At 37.4% G+C, this 19,755-nt stretch overlaps 1 protein-coding gene across 4 annotated transcripts in view; it reads right to left on the bottom strand.

The window, feature by feature from the left end:
- ATG5 (autophagy related 5) overlaps positions 1 to 19,755 on the bottom strand; it is a 118,737-nt gene that overhangs the window by 63,481 nt on the left and 35,501 nt on the right. For all 4 annotated transcript variants that reach the window (XM_036872126.1, XM_036872124.1, XM_036872123.1 and 1 more), the window contains one exon: positions 14,589 to 14,751. In XM_036872126.1, coding sequence (XP_036728021.1) covers positions 14,589 to 14,751 — 163 coding nt within the window. The remainder of the gene's footprint in view (positions 1 to 14,588; positions 14,752 to 19,755) is intronic.

The raw sequence follows: 19,755 nt of genomic DNA, 5'->3' as shown, positions 1-19,755 counted from the left end.
ATTTGTTTACATGTCAAAGTCCTTTTGTTTAAAGAATATAGTTCCAAATACAGCCTAAATGAGTCACTGTAACAACTGAACATAGTAGTTCTCAAAGGCTGAGTTGGTGGAACAGATGAGAAACTTCATAAATAAATTGGCCCAGGCTTTAGACTTTCAAACACATCTTACAAGGCTGTTGTGATGACAGTGATAATTCATGTAAAGTACCCAGGACAGAACTTGGGGATTCAATAAATGATCACTGCTACTTTAATGGAGAAGCAGTTTTATGCATTAAATTCTACATCACCTCTCTCAGAGCAGTGGTACTCAAATGGGGTGATTCTGCCGCTTAGGTGATATCTGGCAATGTCTGGAGACATTTATTAATGTGATGATTGAGAACGGGGAGTAGTGTGCTCCTGGCATCTAGTGAGTGGGCAGAGGCCAGGAATGCTGCCAAACATCCTATAATGCACAGGACAGCCCCTCCCTGACGCCACCCCAACATCAAAGAATTATCCAGTCCAAAATATCTAATGGTGCCAACCCTGAGAAATCCTGCTCAAGAGTAGTGGCTCTCAAACTTTAGTGCATCACAATCACCTGGAGGGGTGCTGGACCACAGGTTACTGGGATCTGCCCCAGAGTTTCTGACTCAGTTGGTTTAGGATACATTTCTAGTCAGTTCCTAGCTAAAACTGATACTTCTGTCCCATTGTCTACACTTTGAGAAACACTGCTCTAGAGAAAAGTGATCAGGAGCTAACTGACAAAACGAAAAAAATATTACGAAAAGTAAGTACACTTGGGGTTTTCCATTCTCTTGAGGAGAATTACGATATTAAGTTTCAAAACAAAAGATTCATTTAAAAACAAAATAAGTTAAAATATATATGCACATATACCTTAACATAGGTCTTGGCAATTTTTTTCAGTCTGACATCAAAAGCAAAACCAACAAAAGCAAAAATAAACAAGTGGAACTACATCACTCTAAAAAGTTTCTGCTCAGCGAAAGAAATCATCAACAAAATGAAAAGACAACCTACTGAATGGGAAAAAATATTTGCAAATCATGTATCTGATAAGAGGTTAATATCCAAAATATATTAAAAAACTCATACAACTCAATAGCAAAAAACCCCTAAACAATCTAATTTTTAAATGGGCAGAAGATCTGAATAGACATTTTCAAAGAAGACATATAGATGGCCAACAGGTAGATGAAAAGTGCTCAACATCATTAATAATAAGGAAAACACAAATCAAAACCACAATAAGATATCACCTCATGGGCTTCCCTGGTGGCACAGTGATTAAGAATCTGCCTACCAATGCAGGGGACACGAGTTCGAGCCCTGATCTGGGAAGATCCCACATGCCAGCGGAGCAACTAAGCCTGTGCACCACAACTACTGAGCCTGCGCTCTAGAGCCCACGAGCCACAACTACTGAGCCTGCATGCCACAACTACTGAAGCCCGTGAGCCTAGAGCCCGAGCTCCGCAACGAGAAGCCACTGCAATGAGAAGCCCACGCACCGCAACAAAGAGTAGCCCCCGCTCGCCACAACTAGAGGAAGTCCGCGCACAGCAACGAACATACAACACAGCCAAACAAAAAAAGATATCACCTCACACCTGTCAGAATGGCCACTGTCAAAAAGAAAAGAGATAACAAGTGTTGGCAAGGACGGGGAGAAAAGGAAACCCTGTGCACTGCTGGTGGGAATGTAAACTGGTGCAGCCAGTATTTTAGTTATTTTTAGTTATTTTATAACTGGTAAGGTACAGCATGGTGACTACAGTTCATAATACTGTATGGCATATTTGAAAGTTGCTAAGAGAGTAGATCTTAAAAGTTCTCATCACAAAAAAAATTTTTTTACAACTATGTAAAATGACATGTTAACTAGACTTATTTTGGTGGTGAGACTTTGCTATATATACAAATATTGAATCATTATATATTGTACACCTGAAAATAATATAATGCTACATGTCAATTATACCTAAATTTAAAAAATTAAAAACTAAAATAAAAATATAAAAACAAAGTAAGTTAAACTATATATGCATATATACCTGTGTATATATATGTGTTTTGTGTTTGTGTGTACACTGTGTTTTGTTTTTTTTTAAGAAGAAAGAGGAATCATATTCTAAATTCAAGTAATAATAATAGGTCATGAGTCCAAGAGTGAAAATCAATATCTGGATATTGATATTGGATCAATATCTGACAGATGTTCATCTGCATTTCCTTTATATAGGGTACCAACATTCATAAGAAAAAGCTTCTTGAACCTTCCCAAACTTACCTTACAAAAAAGTGACAGTACGTTACAAGGCATACATTTTTTTAAAGTTTTTTAACTGGACCAGATAAATAAAAGATATGATAAGGTAGTCTTACTGTAGATAATATGGAATTTTATTTAAAATGACATTACAAACCAAACCTTTGTATTCCTGCAACACTAAGAGTTCACTAAAAATATTTTCAAGTACTGATCAGAGTTTAGACTGAAGTATAAATCTAGTCTCATAGATTTGTACATTTATCAACTGAATCTCATACACAAAAATGTATTCTCTCTACCACTGATTAACTCTGGAACATATGACCATTCACTGTAATTAATGGATTCTTTTCAATAAACTTATGTTAGTATAATTTGTAGTGTATTATGAAATAACTGTCTAAATGTTTTCGCCAAGTTTTATTATCCATGATGTTCACTGCCAAGTATACCCAAAGCACTGTAAGAAGCTATGATCCAAATTATTACCAAATTTATTTATTCATTCAAATCATGTAATTCCCAAGAGCAATCTTTCTCCAGAAGCCAAGCAAAGTATCTTTATGATTTTATATTAAAACACAAATGCATAAACTTTTTAGATTTTCATCATTATTTCTAATTACAGAAAGTTAGAATACCAAGAGATTGATTTAAAACATGTAGCATAATATAGTAAAATGCTTGTTTGTTCAGCAGTAAAACTTGAATGCTCAAGCAGGTTACAAATTTTCTCTAAGCAAATTTCTCACAAAGTTGTAGATTCTTGAAGCCACACACACAGCTTCAGACTGAACTTATTCATCTGACTATACTGCAGACAAAACAATAAGGGAAACGACTATCTCAGCTGTATGCAGAAAAAAAGCAAAACACGGTTAGTGGATATAAAGAACTCTCATACATTAGGAATATATGGGATTGCTCCATATTCATTGCCTTGTATCACTAGGACATTAACTGTCATATCCTTTAAGATAAAATAATAAACAGGGCACTTATTGTTAAAGTAAATGACTATGAAATTAGAAGCTGCAGCGTTCGATTCAAATCTGTTAAGCTTTCTTCATCTACTGATACACACTCACAATACTTAATTCTATCAACATCTAACTCAATGCATCTGCACGTGAATGTCTCAGAGACATTTCAAACTTTTTTTAAAAATTAATTTATTTATTTTTGGCTGCTTTGGGTCTTCGTTGCTGCACACGGGCTTTCTCTAGTTGCGGTGAGCGAGGGCTACTCTTCATTGCGGTGCATGGGCTTTTCATTGTGGTGGCTTCTCCTGTTGTGCAGCACAGGCTCTAGGCATGCGAGCTCAGTAGTTGTGGCTCATGGGCTCTAGAGCGCAGGCTCAGTAGTTGTGGTGCACAGGTTTAGTTGCTCCGCGGCATGTGGGATCTTCCCAGACCAGGGCTCGAACCTGTGTCCCCTGCACTGGCAGGTGGATTCTTAACCACTGCACCACCAGGGAAGCCCACATTTCAAACTTTTGCCTTCAAGGCTGACCTTTTCAATTTGGCTTTGTTCCCCATCCCAAACCTATTTTTTATCTAGTTATTTCATATCATGGTATAAAAGCACTACTATCCATCTAGCTGCCCAAGTCAGAACTCAGGAATGATTCTTTCCTTTCTTTCAACCTCAACTTGAAACCATACACAAGCCCCTGTGTCCCTGTCCTTTGAAGTAAAAAGGCTTTTGCTTTAGTCTCCCAGGCCTCCCTTGTGTCTCAAAAGGCTGACTCAAGAGTTAATGATTAGGAAATGTGAAGATGTAGAAATAAAGAATAGCTGTTGGGCTGGGAAACTGGTAACAATTTAGACTATAAATCCACCACACAGCACAGTCACCCAACTCCCAGGTCCCTGAAAGATACAGATAAAGGCCTGACACACATTCCTGAGTTGTTTTTAAAGGAAGCAGGCCCCCACCAGATGGAAACTGCTGACCACAAGAACACAGATCCTAGTCTGGTTGAAACCAGAAGGTCAATGATGCTTGGAACTTCACCTTGATGCCAACCAATCAGACAATTGTGCAACAGCTGATCACACACCCTGCAGCCCCTCCCTCACACTGCCTTTAAAACCCCTTCCCTGAAAGCCGTCGGGGAGTTTGGGTCTTTTGAGCATGAACTGCCCATTCTCCTTGCTTGGTGCCCTGCAGTAAACACTGTACTTTCCTTCACCACAACCCAGTGTCAGTAGATTGGCTTTACTGTGTGTGGGTGAGCTGACTCAAGTTTGGTTTAGTAACAACCTAACACCCCATCTAATAATAGATTCTATCAATGCTACCTCCAAAATAAACCCCAGATTTACTGACTTTTCTCCATCTCTACCATCATCACCCTAAAGGCCACCATCATCTTATACCTGGACCTACTACTACAGACTCTCCACTTCCACTCTTGGCTCCCTCTATTCCACCCTCTATTCAGCAGCTACAATGTTCTTCCATCATATTCTGCATCTCATCACTCTCCTGCTTAAAAATCCTCCAATGGCTTCGCAATGCACTTAATATCAAAATTCTTTCCTTGGGCTTCCCTGGTGGTGAAGTGGTTAAGAGTCCGCCTGCCAATGCAGGGGACACGGGTTTGAGCCCTGGTCCAGGAAGATCCTACATGCCACTGAGCAACTAAGCCTGTGTGCCACAGCTGCTGAGCCTACGCTCTAGAGCCCGCAAGCCACAACTACTGAGCCCACATGCCACATCTATTGAAGCCCACGCGCCTAGAGCCCGTGCTCCGCAACAAGAGAAGCCACCACAATGAGAAGCCCACACATCGCAACCAAAAGCAGCCCCCGCTCGCCACAACTAGAGAAAGCCCATGCGCAGCAACGAAGACCCAACGCAGCCAAAAATAAAAATAAAAATAAAATAAATAAAATTTAAAAAAAAAAAAAAAGGATGAACAAAGTTATAGCAGAAATGTGATGGTTAATTTTATGCAACAACTTGACTGGCCACAGATGCCCAGATTAAACATTATTTCTGGGTGTGCCTGTGAGGGTGTTTTGGGATGAGATTAGCATATGAATATGTGGCATTTCAGTAGACTGCCCACCCCAATGTGAGTGGACATCATCCAATCAGTTGAGAACCTGAAGAGAACAAAAGGAAAGGCAGAGGAAATAGGAATCTGCCCCCCTTTTTCCTGCCCCGTTGCTTGAGTTGAGACATCTCATCTTTTCCTACCATTGAACTGGGATTTATACCAGCAGCATCCTTGGTTCTCAGGCCTTGAAACTCAGAGTGAATTACACCACTGACTTTCCTGAGTCTTCAGCTTGCAGAGGGCAGATTGTGGGACGTGTAAGACTCCAAAATCACATGAACCAGTTACTCATAATAAATCTGTGTGTGTGTGTGTGTGTGTGTGTGTGTATGTGTGTGTATTAATTCTATTTCTCTGGAGAATCCTGACTAATAAGAGGAGTATGCAAGAAGAGTGGCAGGAAGGTCAACACCAAGCACAAGATGAGGTTTATTTAAAAAAAAAAAAAAAAAAAAAAAAGGAGGAAAAACAAAACGAGCTTTATAAACCATGTCTGGCAAAGAAAGAACGAACGCATGGAGAACATTATTGGGAAAGACGGTTATCATATTAAGAGATGACAGAGAGAAAGCTAAACTATCCAACTTCTGTTAGTTTCCATTTTCTTCAACAAGAGAATGATTTTCAAAGAAGAAAGTGTGAAAACTTAGCTAAAATAAAAATGATGCTTCAAAAGATTCAGACATAACAGTAGGTACTCTGTTTTAAATTAATGCAAGTCTTCAGACAAAGGAAAATTACATCAGAGGACACTAAAAGAACTTAAAGATAGGATTACAAAACCAATGCCAATAATCTTATGAAACAATGGAAAACAAGAGAGGTGCCTGAGGTCAGCAGACAGGCAAATGTTTCAACCTAAAAATATGAACGGATTTTATCAACTGGTAAGCCTGACGTCAATCTTTAGCAAAGTTTTAGAATGTTTTTGAGCATTCAGAAAGTAAAACAATAATTAGTAGAAATCAGCATAAATTTTAAAATACTTATAGCATCAAAGTGACCATGTTTCTTTTTATGACAGTATTAAGGGACTGGATATCAAAAAAATGATTTATCTTAATATAACAATAATGATCTCCTTCTGGGTGTCTGTAAGCTGGATGAGTGTAGTTAGGCACACTCAACAGTTTCTAAAATGTCTGGGAACCAGCTATGACAGTTTTCATTCTATGACCCACCACATTCAACCAAATACTAAGTCCTAGCAAGTCTACATCTCAAATATTTCTCAAAACTGTCCACTTCTCTCTACCTTCAACACTGCCCTGTAGTCTGAAAAATTCATCTGCTACCTAACCACTGGAATGGACTTGTACTTCGCCTTTTAATTCCATATTTGTTCCCTTCTAATTCATTAACCATACAGTAGTCAGAGATAACTTAAAAAAGAACATCTGATTCCTTTATATCCCTGCTTATAATCTTTCAGCAGTCCCCTATCTACCCCACCTCACTCCCTGGAGATTAAGTTCAATATCACTAAAATGTCCTATCAGACCCTGAATAGATAGGGTCCTCTATCCAATTTGCAGTGTTATCTACTTGCCACTCTCAATCTTGATCACCGTGCTCTAGTCAGAATAGCCTTCTTGAGCCTTATAAAGAAAATTGAGGCCTTGGAGAACCACTGATTAAACACAGAAGAACCACAGGAGGCTTGAAGGGGGAAGTCCACGTAACATGGCTTTAAAGATTTGCTTAAAGGAAGTAAAAGTACCCCTTAAATAAAATATTGATTCTGAAAAAAAAAAAGAATAGCCTTCTTAAAGCCCCTAGAATTTATTAAGCTCTTTTCTCCTTCTCAGCCTAACCCAGATCATTCCTTGTGCCTGGAACACTTTCATCACAACCACACTGCTCTCTATCCCTTCCTCTATAACTCAAGATATAAATGTAATAATTATTTAAAGGCTATCTGTTTAATGTCTGCCTCTCCCACCAGAATGTAAACTCTGAGGGAAGGAACCATGGCTGTCATACTCACCCCAGCGCCCCCTAGGCCTAGCACAGTGCCTGGCATGTGGTAGATTCTTGTAATTGGCTAATCCATACTATCAGGATCTGGGTATAACTCTCGTATAATGACTGTTCTTTCCAAGACTTGATTAAATAACAGAGTATAAAGTCTGTGAAGAATATAAATCTGTGAGCAATATTCATAGCGCTAGATTAAAGAATGAAAATTTCTATAAACTCAGAGTGGGGGAGGGGTGAGAGCAGATGAAACAAGACTGACCATATACTGATAACTGCTGAGATGGGTGATAGGTATGTGGATGCTCATTACACTATTTTCTTTGCTCTTATTTATACAATGTGATCCCAGTGTTCTCATGACTGATAAACATCTGAGTTTTTCTAAAGAAAGGAAGCTTACCAAATAGTGACCTTTCACTGAGACAAAAGGTTCAAGAAGAATACTTACGCTTCCTATTGACAGTTCTACATAGGAATCTCCTTCCACACCACCTACACATTAGAACAGTACTGACACTGTGATAACAGCACAGAAATGGAAGCTTCAAGATACAGAGTTAAGTCCAAAAATCTCTTGTCTTTCTGTTTTAGTAGTATTTCTATGACCACATTTATTTCTAGAAAGTTATCTATTGCCTTTTACCTAAGTCCTGCTTGAAAGGACCAGGAAGGAAGAGAGGGAAAGAGAGAGAGGTAAAGAGAGAGAGAGAGACAGAGCGAGAGAGAAATAAACAATAATTATTCTTCCAGCAAATCCTCTGGAATCAAGACTATCTAATCACCAGAATTCAGGTGTAAGTGATTACCACTGGACAGTCTTTGAATCTGAGTCTTGTGAGGTATCATCACCTTGACATTTATAAGGAAACTCCATCTCAGAAGAGTGATCTGCTATGGCCACACAACCAATAGGAGATAAGCAAAGAAAGATCAAGTCCAATGCTCCTTCTCAGACCAAGAGATTCTCAGTCCATTACTTATACTACTATATTGCAACTGATAAAAACAAAGCAATGCAATCACAACCCAACTGTCTCTATCATATAAGCTTGTTATAACCATTATATGGTTATAATGTTATAACCATTGCATTTCTTTTGCATCACCCACCAAACAAAAGTATTTTCAAAATGCTATGACTTATCATAAAATTCACCTTAGGCTAACCACTATTTCCTCTTAAAAACCAGTTTTAAGTTAAAATGGTACACTACCAAATAATTGATTTCTCTAAAAAATTACTTAGCTCAAAAGGATTAACCATACTTTATAAACAATGTAAATTTTCAATATTTAGCAGTGAAAACTTGCATTTATTTGAAGGTCTATGGAATTTATTTGATGCCATCTTTTCTTTTTTAGTATACTCAGAAAACCAAAGCTGAAAACTAAGTCATATATTATGTTAGAAATATTTTTTAGAGATTTCCTCAAATCTCTAGCTTATAAGAAAAACCTCCTGACATTTAATAGAAAATAGCCTGCAAATATAGTGACAAGTGCCTCATAAATAATAAAAATGCTACTTTCTTCTCTTTTTTTGTGGTCATTACCTTTGTTTCACAGGGAGGTTAAATACTTTTATATCTAAAATGAAAACCCATAAAAAACACTGAAAGGCACAGTATGTCTTAAATGAGCTTTCTTGGTTTCAAAAGCTTTTCTTATTTCTCTTTCACAGAGATCTGAAAAATTAAAATTAGCATTTGAAAGTATTCAAAAATTGTTTAAATCGTTTAGTTGCTATGCTGTACAGGTGCAGTTCTGAATGAAATAAATTTACCATCTGCTTTGTCTCAATTCCGACCAATTTACAATTACACTAACCAACAGGTGAAATATCTTTGCCCTAACAAATCTGTAAGACTTTCTTTTGGATGGAAAAATTCTTAAACATAAAATCCACTTCCATAATTAAAAATTTTAAAGGTACTTCCTCTATTTTATACTAATATTAATCTATTTATAAAAAGCTGTTAACAGTATTTCCTTGTTGTACTAGATAGGATTAAAATAAAGGAGTCACTCAGTCAATATTTATTTGTCCATTCTATGCCTAAGAATATACTAGGTGCTGGGGATACAGAAAATGCATGATACACTCTAACCAAGAGAAATTTATATTCTAGCAGAATACATAAACCATAACTATAACAGAGAGTGAATTATGAGAGCAAGAATGCGTATGAATGGACAAGGAGCCATGAGAGCATGAAAATATAAATAGTTCTGCCTCCACTTGGCTGTAGCTTCACAAAAACAGGATCCATGTTTGTTCTATCACTGCTGGATGATCACTAGCTCCTAGCATAGTGTTAGGCACATATTAGATGTTCAATAAATAGTTTGTTGGCTAAAAAAAAAATTAAAGAGGCAAGTTTTCACTTAAAGGGTGACAAGACAGATGAGCATTAAAACATTAAGTAAGAATTAAATAGACAAAAAAGGAGGGAAAGGTTATTCTAGGCAGAAAGAACAGAATGAACTACTATACCCACCTTTCACCAATTTACCTTAATGTAGGTAACATTCAACATTTTACCCCAAAACATATTTTCTACAAACAACCTTTACCCAGCCAAAGATTTTCTAAATGTATATTTCAATTTTAAAAGGTATAAAATAAACTATCAAGGTCTCCACAGGATACCACATGTAGGATTTTGAGTGTGTAAACTCAATCATTAGCAGTACCAATATAACCAAACATAATAGCTACGAAAATAATTTATAGCTAAAAAAAAGGAACAAAATCTATTTCAACCACATACCATTTTAAGTTGGATTTAATGAAACTCAATTTGAAAAGTAATTTAATAAAAGTTAAATTAATAAAAATAACTTTAAAATAGTCATATATCCAAGAAAGAATATATGCTAAGACAAAAATAGGAAAAAAGGAATTTTATAAAAAAATATATTTTTTTATATAAAAAAATAGCAATGAAGGCAGTTATTAGACTAAGTCTGATACGTTAAGTTATACCAAGTTCTGAACATGTGACACTGTGAGTCATGCTCTAGATCAATGATAAATACAAGCTGTTGGTTTAATCAACCTTCTATAGGCTGGCAAATGTTTTCTAAAAGGGTTAGAGAGTAAATATTTTAAGCTGTGGGCCACATGGTCTCTTTCACAACTATTTTTTTTTACTTTTTAACATCTTTATTGGAGTATAATTGCTTTACACTGTTGTGTTAGCTGCTGCTGTATAACAAAGTGAATCAGCTATACATATACATACATCCCCATATCTCCTCCCTCTTGCGTCTCCCTCCCACCCTCCCTATCCCACCCCTCTAGGTGGTCACAAAGCATGAGCTGATCTCCCTGTGCTAATCGGCTGCTTCCCACTAGCTATTTTACATTTGGTAGTATATATATGTCCATGCCACTCTCTCACTTCATCCCAGCTTACCCTTCCCCTTTCCCGTGTCCCCAAGTCCATTCTCTACCTCTGTGTCTTTATTCCTGTCCTGCCTCTAGGTTCGTTAGAACCATTTTTTTTTTTTTTTTTTGTTTTCATATATATGTGTTAGCATACGGTGTTTGTTTTTCTCTTTCTGACTTACTTCACTCTGTATGACAGACTCTAGGTCCATCCACCTCACTACAAATAACTCAGTTTCGTTTCTTTTTATGGCTGAGTAATATTCCATTGTATATATGTGCCACATCTTCTTTATCCATTCATCTGTTGATGGACACTTAGGTTGCTTTCATGTCCTGTCTATTGTAAATAGTGCTGTGATGAACACTGTGGTACATGACTCTTTTTGAATTATGGTTTTCTCAGGGTATATGCCCAGTAGTGGGATTGCTGGGTCATATGGTAGTTCTATTTTTAGTTTTTTAAGGAACCTCCATACTGTTCTCCATAGTGGCTGTATCAATTTACATTCCCACAAACAGTGCAAGAGCGTTCCCTTTTCTCCACACTCTCTTCAGCATTTATTGTTTGTAGATTTTTTGATGATGGCCATTCTGACTGGTGTGAGGTGATACCTCATTGTCGTTCTGATTTGCATTTCTCTAATGATTAGTGATGTTGAGCATCCTTTCATGTGTTTGTTGGCAATCTATATATCTTCTTTGGAGAAATGTCTATTTAGGTCTTCTGCCCATTTTGGGATTGGGTTGTTTGTTTTTTTGATCACAACTATTTAACTCAGCTGTTGTAGCATGAAAGTAGCCATAGATGTTACATAAATGAATTGGTGTGGCAGGGTTCTAATAAATCTTTATTTACAAAAACAGGTGGCTGGCTCATGACCACACTTTTTGCCAACCCCTGTTCTAGAGTCTCAAAGTGACTTCTCAATAATTCTTTTTATCAAGACAGCTTTACTTCCTTTCAAACACTTTCACATAAACTGTATTAGTGCTTCGTTAAAGCTTCTAAAAACATTTATAGGAAAACATAGCAGATATTCTCTTATTTTACAGATAAAGAAACTGAAGCTAAAAGGGATTGAGTGACTTGCCCTAAGGAGCTACCAGAAGAGCTGAGACTAAAAACCACACCTTTGTTATTTCCACAACTCTTACCCATCACCCTCCATACCTAATCCTCTAATGCCCCAACTGAAACAGTTCAATCATTTTTAGAATCCTCTGCTGAATCCCTGGGCTCTCTATAGCTGACTCACCATGCTCACAATAGATTTCAAGAACATCTACTTAAAAGTTCATCTAAATTATTTACTTAAATTCTGAAGACAAATTACTCTCAGATCTCTTCTCTCTTTAGAACATTCCTGTCTTCTTCCATTTAAGCAATCCTCTTATTCACAAGCCTCCTAAAATGTCACTTCATCTACAAATAGCCAGCTAGGAAAAGGAAAAAGTACACCTTCTTAAGGGGTTGTAAACTCTTTTGATCACTTAATAAGAATATGTGTACTCAGTAATATAAATGAAGTGAAAGGCCTGGTGCCTTCCTTTTGCAAACCTTACAACCTAATTAAGAAATATCGGAGGTACAAATATGAAACTAAGGAGCAACTCCATGTAACTTGGGTTAAATCTAAGAAACTTAAAAGAAATGTGAAAATTTAATTTTCAGGACACACTGTCATAAAATACGTACCTTTTGTACTAATGAAGTCACAGATAATGCCCTGTATTTTGCATAATGAAAGTTTAATAAATACTAAATAACTACAGACAACTCTGTGAAATGGTAATGATACAGTCCAAAAGATAAAACTGTATCACATTTAAAAAAAATTTTTTTTTTAAGGGGGAAAGAGGGGTTTTCTCTTATTCTAGTTGTTGCCATGAAAGAGCAGCTTATATTGTACCAACTCCTTGTCCAAAAACAACTATCGAAGATGGACAAAATACAGACAGTCCTTGCTTCGCACAGTAGTGCAGGACTGGAAAAATGACCATGCAACATAAAACCATGCAAAGTGATCTTAATAGTTAATGGGAAAATTTATGATTGCTTTGTGATCTTTTAGAAAATTGTCAAAATATTAAAAACTCTGGTGGTTATAAATGTACAGGAAAATGAAAAAAGTAAATAAAACTAATATTTATTTAGTACTGTGTTTAACAGTACACTAATTAAAGCATTAGAAACATGGAGAATTAAAGTGCTTTATTTGTAAAAATCTTAAGCACAGTTTGAATAGTGCCTGCTTTCTTACAAGCAAGCATCTTTCCTAAACCTTGGCAAATTATCATACTCCTTTCTAAGTTTGGATCAACTTCAAACATGTTACTTGCACTTTCAACACCATGAGATATCCCTGTTCCTTTAATGTGATATTTTTGCCAGTATCACTCCTTCTGGGATAACTTCATCTTTTTCATCACAACCACTTCCCTCATTTGTGTGGAAGAGTTTGCCTTCACTAAGCTCCTGGGGCTGCATATCTAAAGTCTCTCAAATGGTGGTAGTGTCAACAGCCCCACAGTTAGCTATGTCTTCTATAATTCCACTACCTTCTATTCAAATTTCACTTCCAGCGTTATCACTTTTTGTTTCTTTGCTACACTTTCACCTTTCTTGGCTAATTCCCTCTTTCAATTATCCAGTTTTACAAAATGTTATGTGGGCTTATCAATGGACACAAGGGGGCTTCCCTGGTGGCGCAGTGGTTGAGAATCTGCCTGCTAATGCAGGGGACACGGGTTCGAGCCCTGGTCTGGGAGGATCCCACATGCCGCGGAGCAACTAGGCCCGTGAGCCACAACTACTGAGCCTGCATGTCTGGAGCCTGTGCTCCGCAACAAGAGAGGCCACAATAGTGAGAGGCCCGCGCACCGCGATGAAGAGTGGCCCCCACTTGCCACAGCTAGAGAAAGCCTAGCACAGAAACGAAGACCCAACATAGCAATCAATCAATAAATAAATAAATCTTTAATGGACACAAGGAGGCAACACAACTGCATGCTTTGCTGTCTGTGAGTGAATTAAATAACAGCGGCATAACGACGATTCACTGACAGACACTGAAAGAAAGTGACCGGTCACTGATCATGATATGTATCTGTTGTTACATAATGAGTGGACCGAAGAGCTAACTCTTACGTAATTGTACTTTATGTGATTATTCACAGTTAATACACCATGACAAATGAAATTTGAGCCACATTGTTGGGGAACTGGCATTATTTAACTAAAGCATGTTAACTGAAATTCATGCATATTTGACCCATGCAAAGTGAGAACTGCCTGTATACAGAACTGTGTGTAGGCGCTGGAGGGCAATCAATGCAGGCAAGATTAAGGAACTACGATGGCTAAGAAGAAGAATACATCAGTAAATTGCAGATTCCCCTCAGCTTTTTCCTTGAGTGTATTTTCTAAACCCCAGCCAGGAGAGAGAGAATCTGAGCACAAAGCAAGGCTTCCTGTTCTGAGAAAGCAGAGACTAGAGATTGTGCCCTACCCAGGCGGAGGTATTTTGGTACATACACAGGGTATTCAGTTGCAATTCCAGAAGGATCATGACTAGGACTAAGGGCACTTTTTCCAGAAGCTAAACACAGGAAGTTTATACTGTCTTATATTATGGGCAAAGCAATCTGTCTAATGCTAGGGAATCCAGGAAGAGAGGGATGCTAGAAGGGTACAATGTAAGAAAGGTATGACCAAAGGTAGCTTCTTTGTGAAATTCTGTGCACAGAGGCTGGAATTTAAACTTGTACCACCAACCCTAAGATGTACCAATTACTCACAGGATTATAGTTACTTCATACTTCATAAAGTGGTATTATGAAATTAGACATTGTTATATTTACCATTTTGTAAACCCATCCAGAGTTGCTTGTGATCTTTTTTCTGCATTTCATTGATTACTTGACTTTTGTGCTTTAAAGCATCCGCTTCTTTCACACAAGACATAAAATGAGCTTCAATTACATCCTTAGATGGACAGTGCAGAAGGTCCTTTTCTGGAAAACTCTATCAAAGGAAGAAAAAATAGACATATAAAACAGGTACACACGTTACAAAATTAGCTCTTCAAAGAATTGTTATCTCCTGCAATTTTCCAATATTTTAAGCAAACCACCTCTTACCTTTGCAATAAAGAGATTTTAGTATAACTCCAAATACGTTTTAAAATTAACTTAAAAATCTTTAGCTGTCTGGCATATTCTGCACTTTTTCCAAATAATCCTTATGTGATATGGTATGCATTTATACAACATGAAAAAAGATATGAAAGAGCAAGAATTTTAAAAATAGCTTTTTGACTGACCATACCTAGTATTGGCAAGAATGTGGATGGAAATGTAAAATGGTACAAACACTGTGGAAAACAGTTTGGTAGTTTCTTCTAAAAAAGCAGACACCTACCATCTGATCCTGTCATTCTACAACTAGGTATTTACTTAAGAGGAATAAAAGCATATGTCTACACAAAGACTTGTACATGAATGTTCACAGCAGCTTTATTTGTAGCAGTAAAAACACAGGAAGCAACCTAAATGTCAACAGGTAAACAAATATATAAACTGTGGTATAAACTTATCAAAGTGTACACTTTTAACATGCATAGTTTCCTTTAGGTCAATTAGAGCTTGACAAAGCTGTTAAAATGTAAGGTCAGGGGCTTCCCTGGTGGCGCAGTGGTTCAGAGTCTGCCTGCCAATGCAGGGGACACGGGTTCGAGCCCTGGTCTGGGAAGACCCTACATGCCGCGGAGCAACTGGGCCCGTGAGCCACAATTACTGAGCCTGCACGTCTGGAGCCTGTGCTCCACAACAAGAGAGGCCGCGATAGTGAGAGGCCCGCGCACCGCGATGAAGAGTGGCCCCCTCTTACCACAACTAGAAGAAAGCCCTCGCACAGAAGCGAAGACCCAACACAGCCATAAATAAATAAAATAAATTTAAAAAACAAACAAACAAACAAACAAAAAAAAAATGTAAGGTCAAACAGCTAAATTTACATTCTTTACCTTCACTGAATCTTTTAGGCAGTTGAGGCAATGATCATTGGACAAATAAGCAGTTATGTAAATGAGATGACATGCACTTTTCACCGAAAAAAAAGAAAGATATTAACAATGATAGCTAACTCTAATTGAGCACTTAGTATGTGACAAACATCGTACTAAGACTTTAATCTGGATTAAATCATTTAATTTTCCTAACAACTCGAGGTAAACACTATTGTTATTGCTATTTTACAGACAAAAAATATATCAATAAAGCTCTGGGAGTGGATAGAATTGTACAGCTTGCTAGTGGTGGAGTTAGAATTAGTCTGACTCAACAGTCCCAGCTCTTAAACCACCATGCAATACCACTTCCTCCCTAAGACCTAAATATGTACTTAATGATTATATTCGAACATTATCTTACCAAAAAAAGACATTGTTCTATAAGTCCTTTAATAAAAATGGAGTCAAATAATAATGGTAGAAAATAGCATTTAGTTATAGCCTACTCATGTTATTGTATTAATAGACAACATTCAATTATCCAAGTCATGGAAAGCTCCTGAATGATTAGGAAATTTACCATAGATGCCCTCCTACCAAAGGAAAAGGCACTTGACTACCTATGGCTATCTCCTAAAGCATATTTTTTAAATGCAAATAATCAGTCACACCTCCTTCTATTTTCATAGAATCCAGCCTCACAGTTTCTGCTGAGCAAACGGTAAGCCACTATATAACTACCCGCTGGTCACAGTTGCCTAGAGCAGAAGGAAACAGCTGAGACAATCAAATTGTCTCTCTAGGTACAAATGGATTCCAGATTCATGGTGCTCTTGAACTAGAAGTCCATAAAGAATTAAGATGGATGCTTTCAGACACAGGCACACAAAGGCAAAGAATAGGAGAAAATATAAAATGTCTTAAGAATGCAAAGGCAAAAGGAGAATATGAGGGACAGATAAAACTAAAAGATGAGAGAGGATATGGACAGCAGAGAGAGTGTCCCTGCCATAAGCAACTTTACAATCAGCTGTATTTGCTTTGAATTAGCTAGACTGAAGGGATTTGCCCTGGATTCCTGACCAGGACGAAGAATTAAGTGTACATCATATCAATTCTATTACAGTCAAATGGATTAGCATTATGATAGTTATTTGTATTTAAGAAAATTTCAGTTTTGTTATACTTGATCTATAAAATTAGAAGGGCTTTTTCAGACCAATGCTGTCTTTATTTTTTACTTTTTTAGGCCGTGCAGCATGTGGGATCTTTGCTCCCCAACCAACCAGGGATAGAACCTGCACCCCCTGCAGTGGAAGGGCGGAGTCTTAGCCACTGGACTGCCAGGGAAGTCTAGAAGGGCTTTTTCAGTTATTGTACAGTAGTCCCCAACCTTTTTGGCACCAGGGACCGGTTTCATGGGAGACGAATTTTCCTGGGAAGGGACTTGGGCAGTGGTTGGGGCGGGGTGGTAGGGATGGTTCGGGGGTAATGAAGCTTCGCTCGCTTGCCTGCCACTCACCTCCTGCTGTGCGGCCCGGTTCCTAAAAGGCTGGGGACCCCTGTTGTACAGTTCACTACACTGCTAATTATCCACTTTGGCTATGAATGAGTGGCAGAAAATATAAAAGTTCATATTTCAAAGAAAATATTGTTTTCATGTAGTTTAATTTATGACCTATTTAAGCTTAAATACCGTTAGAATTTCTTAAAATTGTATACAAGCTGATTATGAAAAAAAGGAGTTAGGACCTCTCAAACCACTGGTTTGAAAAATCAGGAGGAAAAAAATCCTGCCATTTTTTAGTGTTGCATCAGCATAGGCTGCTAATTCCTTCAATGGCTCTTGTAACCAGAGAAGGTACTGAGGTTTTGCTTTTCCCAGACTTCCACTGCTTTGCAGGTTTCTAAACTTAACCAATGCTGACACCTATAATTGATAGCTGACAATTCCAAATGCCTAGTCTTTATAGCAAAAGAGGGGGTCTATTAAGAGCGTGCATGTTTGTACACCTACCCTTCAACAGAGAATGCCCTATCTCCAGATGAACTCTTTAATGAAATGAACTCAGGGGAAGCATGAGAGCCAGTAACAGAAAAACGGAGATACCTGCTTAGGCAGCCATAGCAGTTGAATTAATTGTGGCAATGAATACAGTGTCAGATGTCTCACCCAAAGCCCCCTCAGCTTCTACTCATGAAATGCTCTTCTTTCCATGATTAGCTTGGGCTGGGGTGGGAAATCTTTTTTTGAAAGCTTCACAATAAAATTACAAGCAGAATCTTGATTTGTTACACTACATTTCTAAATCTCTTCTCATATACATGAGCAGTTTTTTGTTTAAGTCCATATCTTTTCAGTCCAAACTCTTGCAAATAAAGGCAGCGACTTTAACACCATCTTTACTTGCTTTCATTAATCTTCCAAGTCAGAATCCTAATAAACTAGATCTAATTTCACTTTTTTCCTGAAAGGTTCCATTTACTTATATATTATTACCTGTGTCCTTTAATTAAAATATTAATCCAGGCAGTCTGGAGTATGTCCAGACGCATTAGAGATAACCAAATAACACTAAACGAAACATTAAAACTAGTTACAAAGTTAGTAGGAAAAAAAGCCTTTTCAGTCTATTAATAATAATATTACAAGCTCTATTATGACAATAGAGCAAAACAAAAAAACATTTTCCATGTACTGCTGATTCCTCCTTCTCCCCGTCTCCCACATCCAATCAAGTTCTGTTGACTCTACATCTTAAATAGATCTGAATCCATTCACTTTCAACATTCCCAATGCCACTTTCCTAGTACAAATTAACAACTATGTGAAATTTCTGAAAAACCTCGTGACTGGATCCCATGCCCCAAATCTTACCCTCTTTAATTCATTTTTCACATTTGGAGTCATGCTGATCTTTCTAAAATGCAAATCTGGTCTTCTCACTCAGCTGCTCTGCTCTACTTTTAAGATAAAATCAAACTTCTGACGCTTTCAACATTCGAATGATTTCTCTCTCTGCTAACCTCTCCAGCATAATCTCTTACTCGCATTTCACATACTCCATTCCCTTTCCCTTCTCTCCCACATACAGTCTCTGCTCCAACGATCCTGAATATCTGTCATCTGCTCAGACATTCTTTCAGCCATACTCTCTTTTCTGTACCTTTACACAAACTATTTCTTCTGCCTGGCACACTCTCCTTGCCTATCTCTCAACCACCTACATGCCTACCCCCCAAAAAAATCCTCCTCAAAATTCAGATTCAGTTTTGATATCACTTCCTTCAGGAAATTTCCCTTACTCCCCAAGTCTAGGTCATGTTCACAAAGTCCTTATACTTGACCCTATAATATCACTTATATTTTATGTCACCGTACTCTTAAAGCTCCTCAAGACAGAGACCAAGACTGTTCTCAAGTCTGTGTCATCTCAAAAAACTTTTAAAAATAAGTAACTTTATTGAGATATGATTTCACATACAGCCAAATGAAGAAATTTTACGCATACAGTTAGATGAATTTTGATACTGCGTAACTGTCAGCCCAAACAAGATACAGAATATTACCATCACCTTCTAAAAAGTTCCTTGGTGCCCTGTGCAATCAGTTCCCCCATTTTGAACCTCAGCTATCACTGATCTGATTTGTATCACTAGAGATTAGGTTTGCCTATAATATAATCACATATCAACAGAATCATACAATGTGTGGTATTGTGTACTCTAGTATCTTTCACTTAGCATGTTTTTGAGATTCATTTTTGTTACTGCATGTATCCGTAGTTAATTTCTTTTTATTGCATAGTACTGTACAACTGAATGGATATACCACCATCTGTTAATCCAAAACCCTGTTAGTAGACATTAAGATTATATGCAAATTTTGGCTATTACTAAGAAAGTTGCTATGAACATTAGTGTACAAGTCTTCTGAGAACATGTTTTCATTTTTCTTGAGTATATACCTTGAAACAGAAATGTCGTCATAAAGAAAGTTTATGTCTAACTTTATTTAA

Source organism: Balaenoptera musculus, chromosome 12, assembly GCF_009873245.2.
Source record: "Balaenoptera musculus isolate JJ_BM4_2016_0621 chromosome 12, mBalMus1.pri.v3, whole genome shotgun sequence".
In the NCBI taxonomy this organism is placed as follows: domain Eukaryota; kingdom Metazoa; phylum Chordata; class Mammalia; order Artiodactyla; family Balaenopteridae; genus Balaenoptera; species Balaenoptera musculus.
This window is presented reverse-complemented; position numbering and strand designations above follow the sequence as displayed.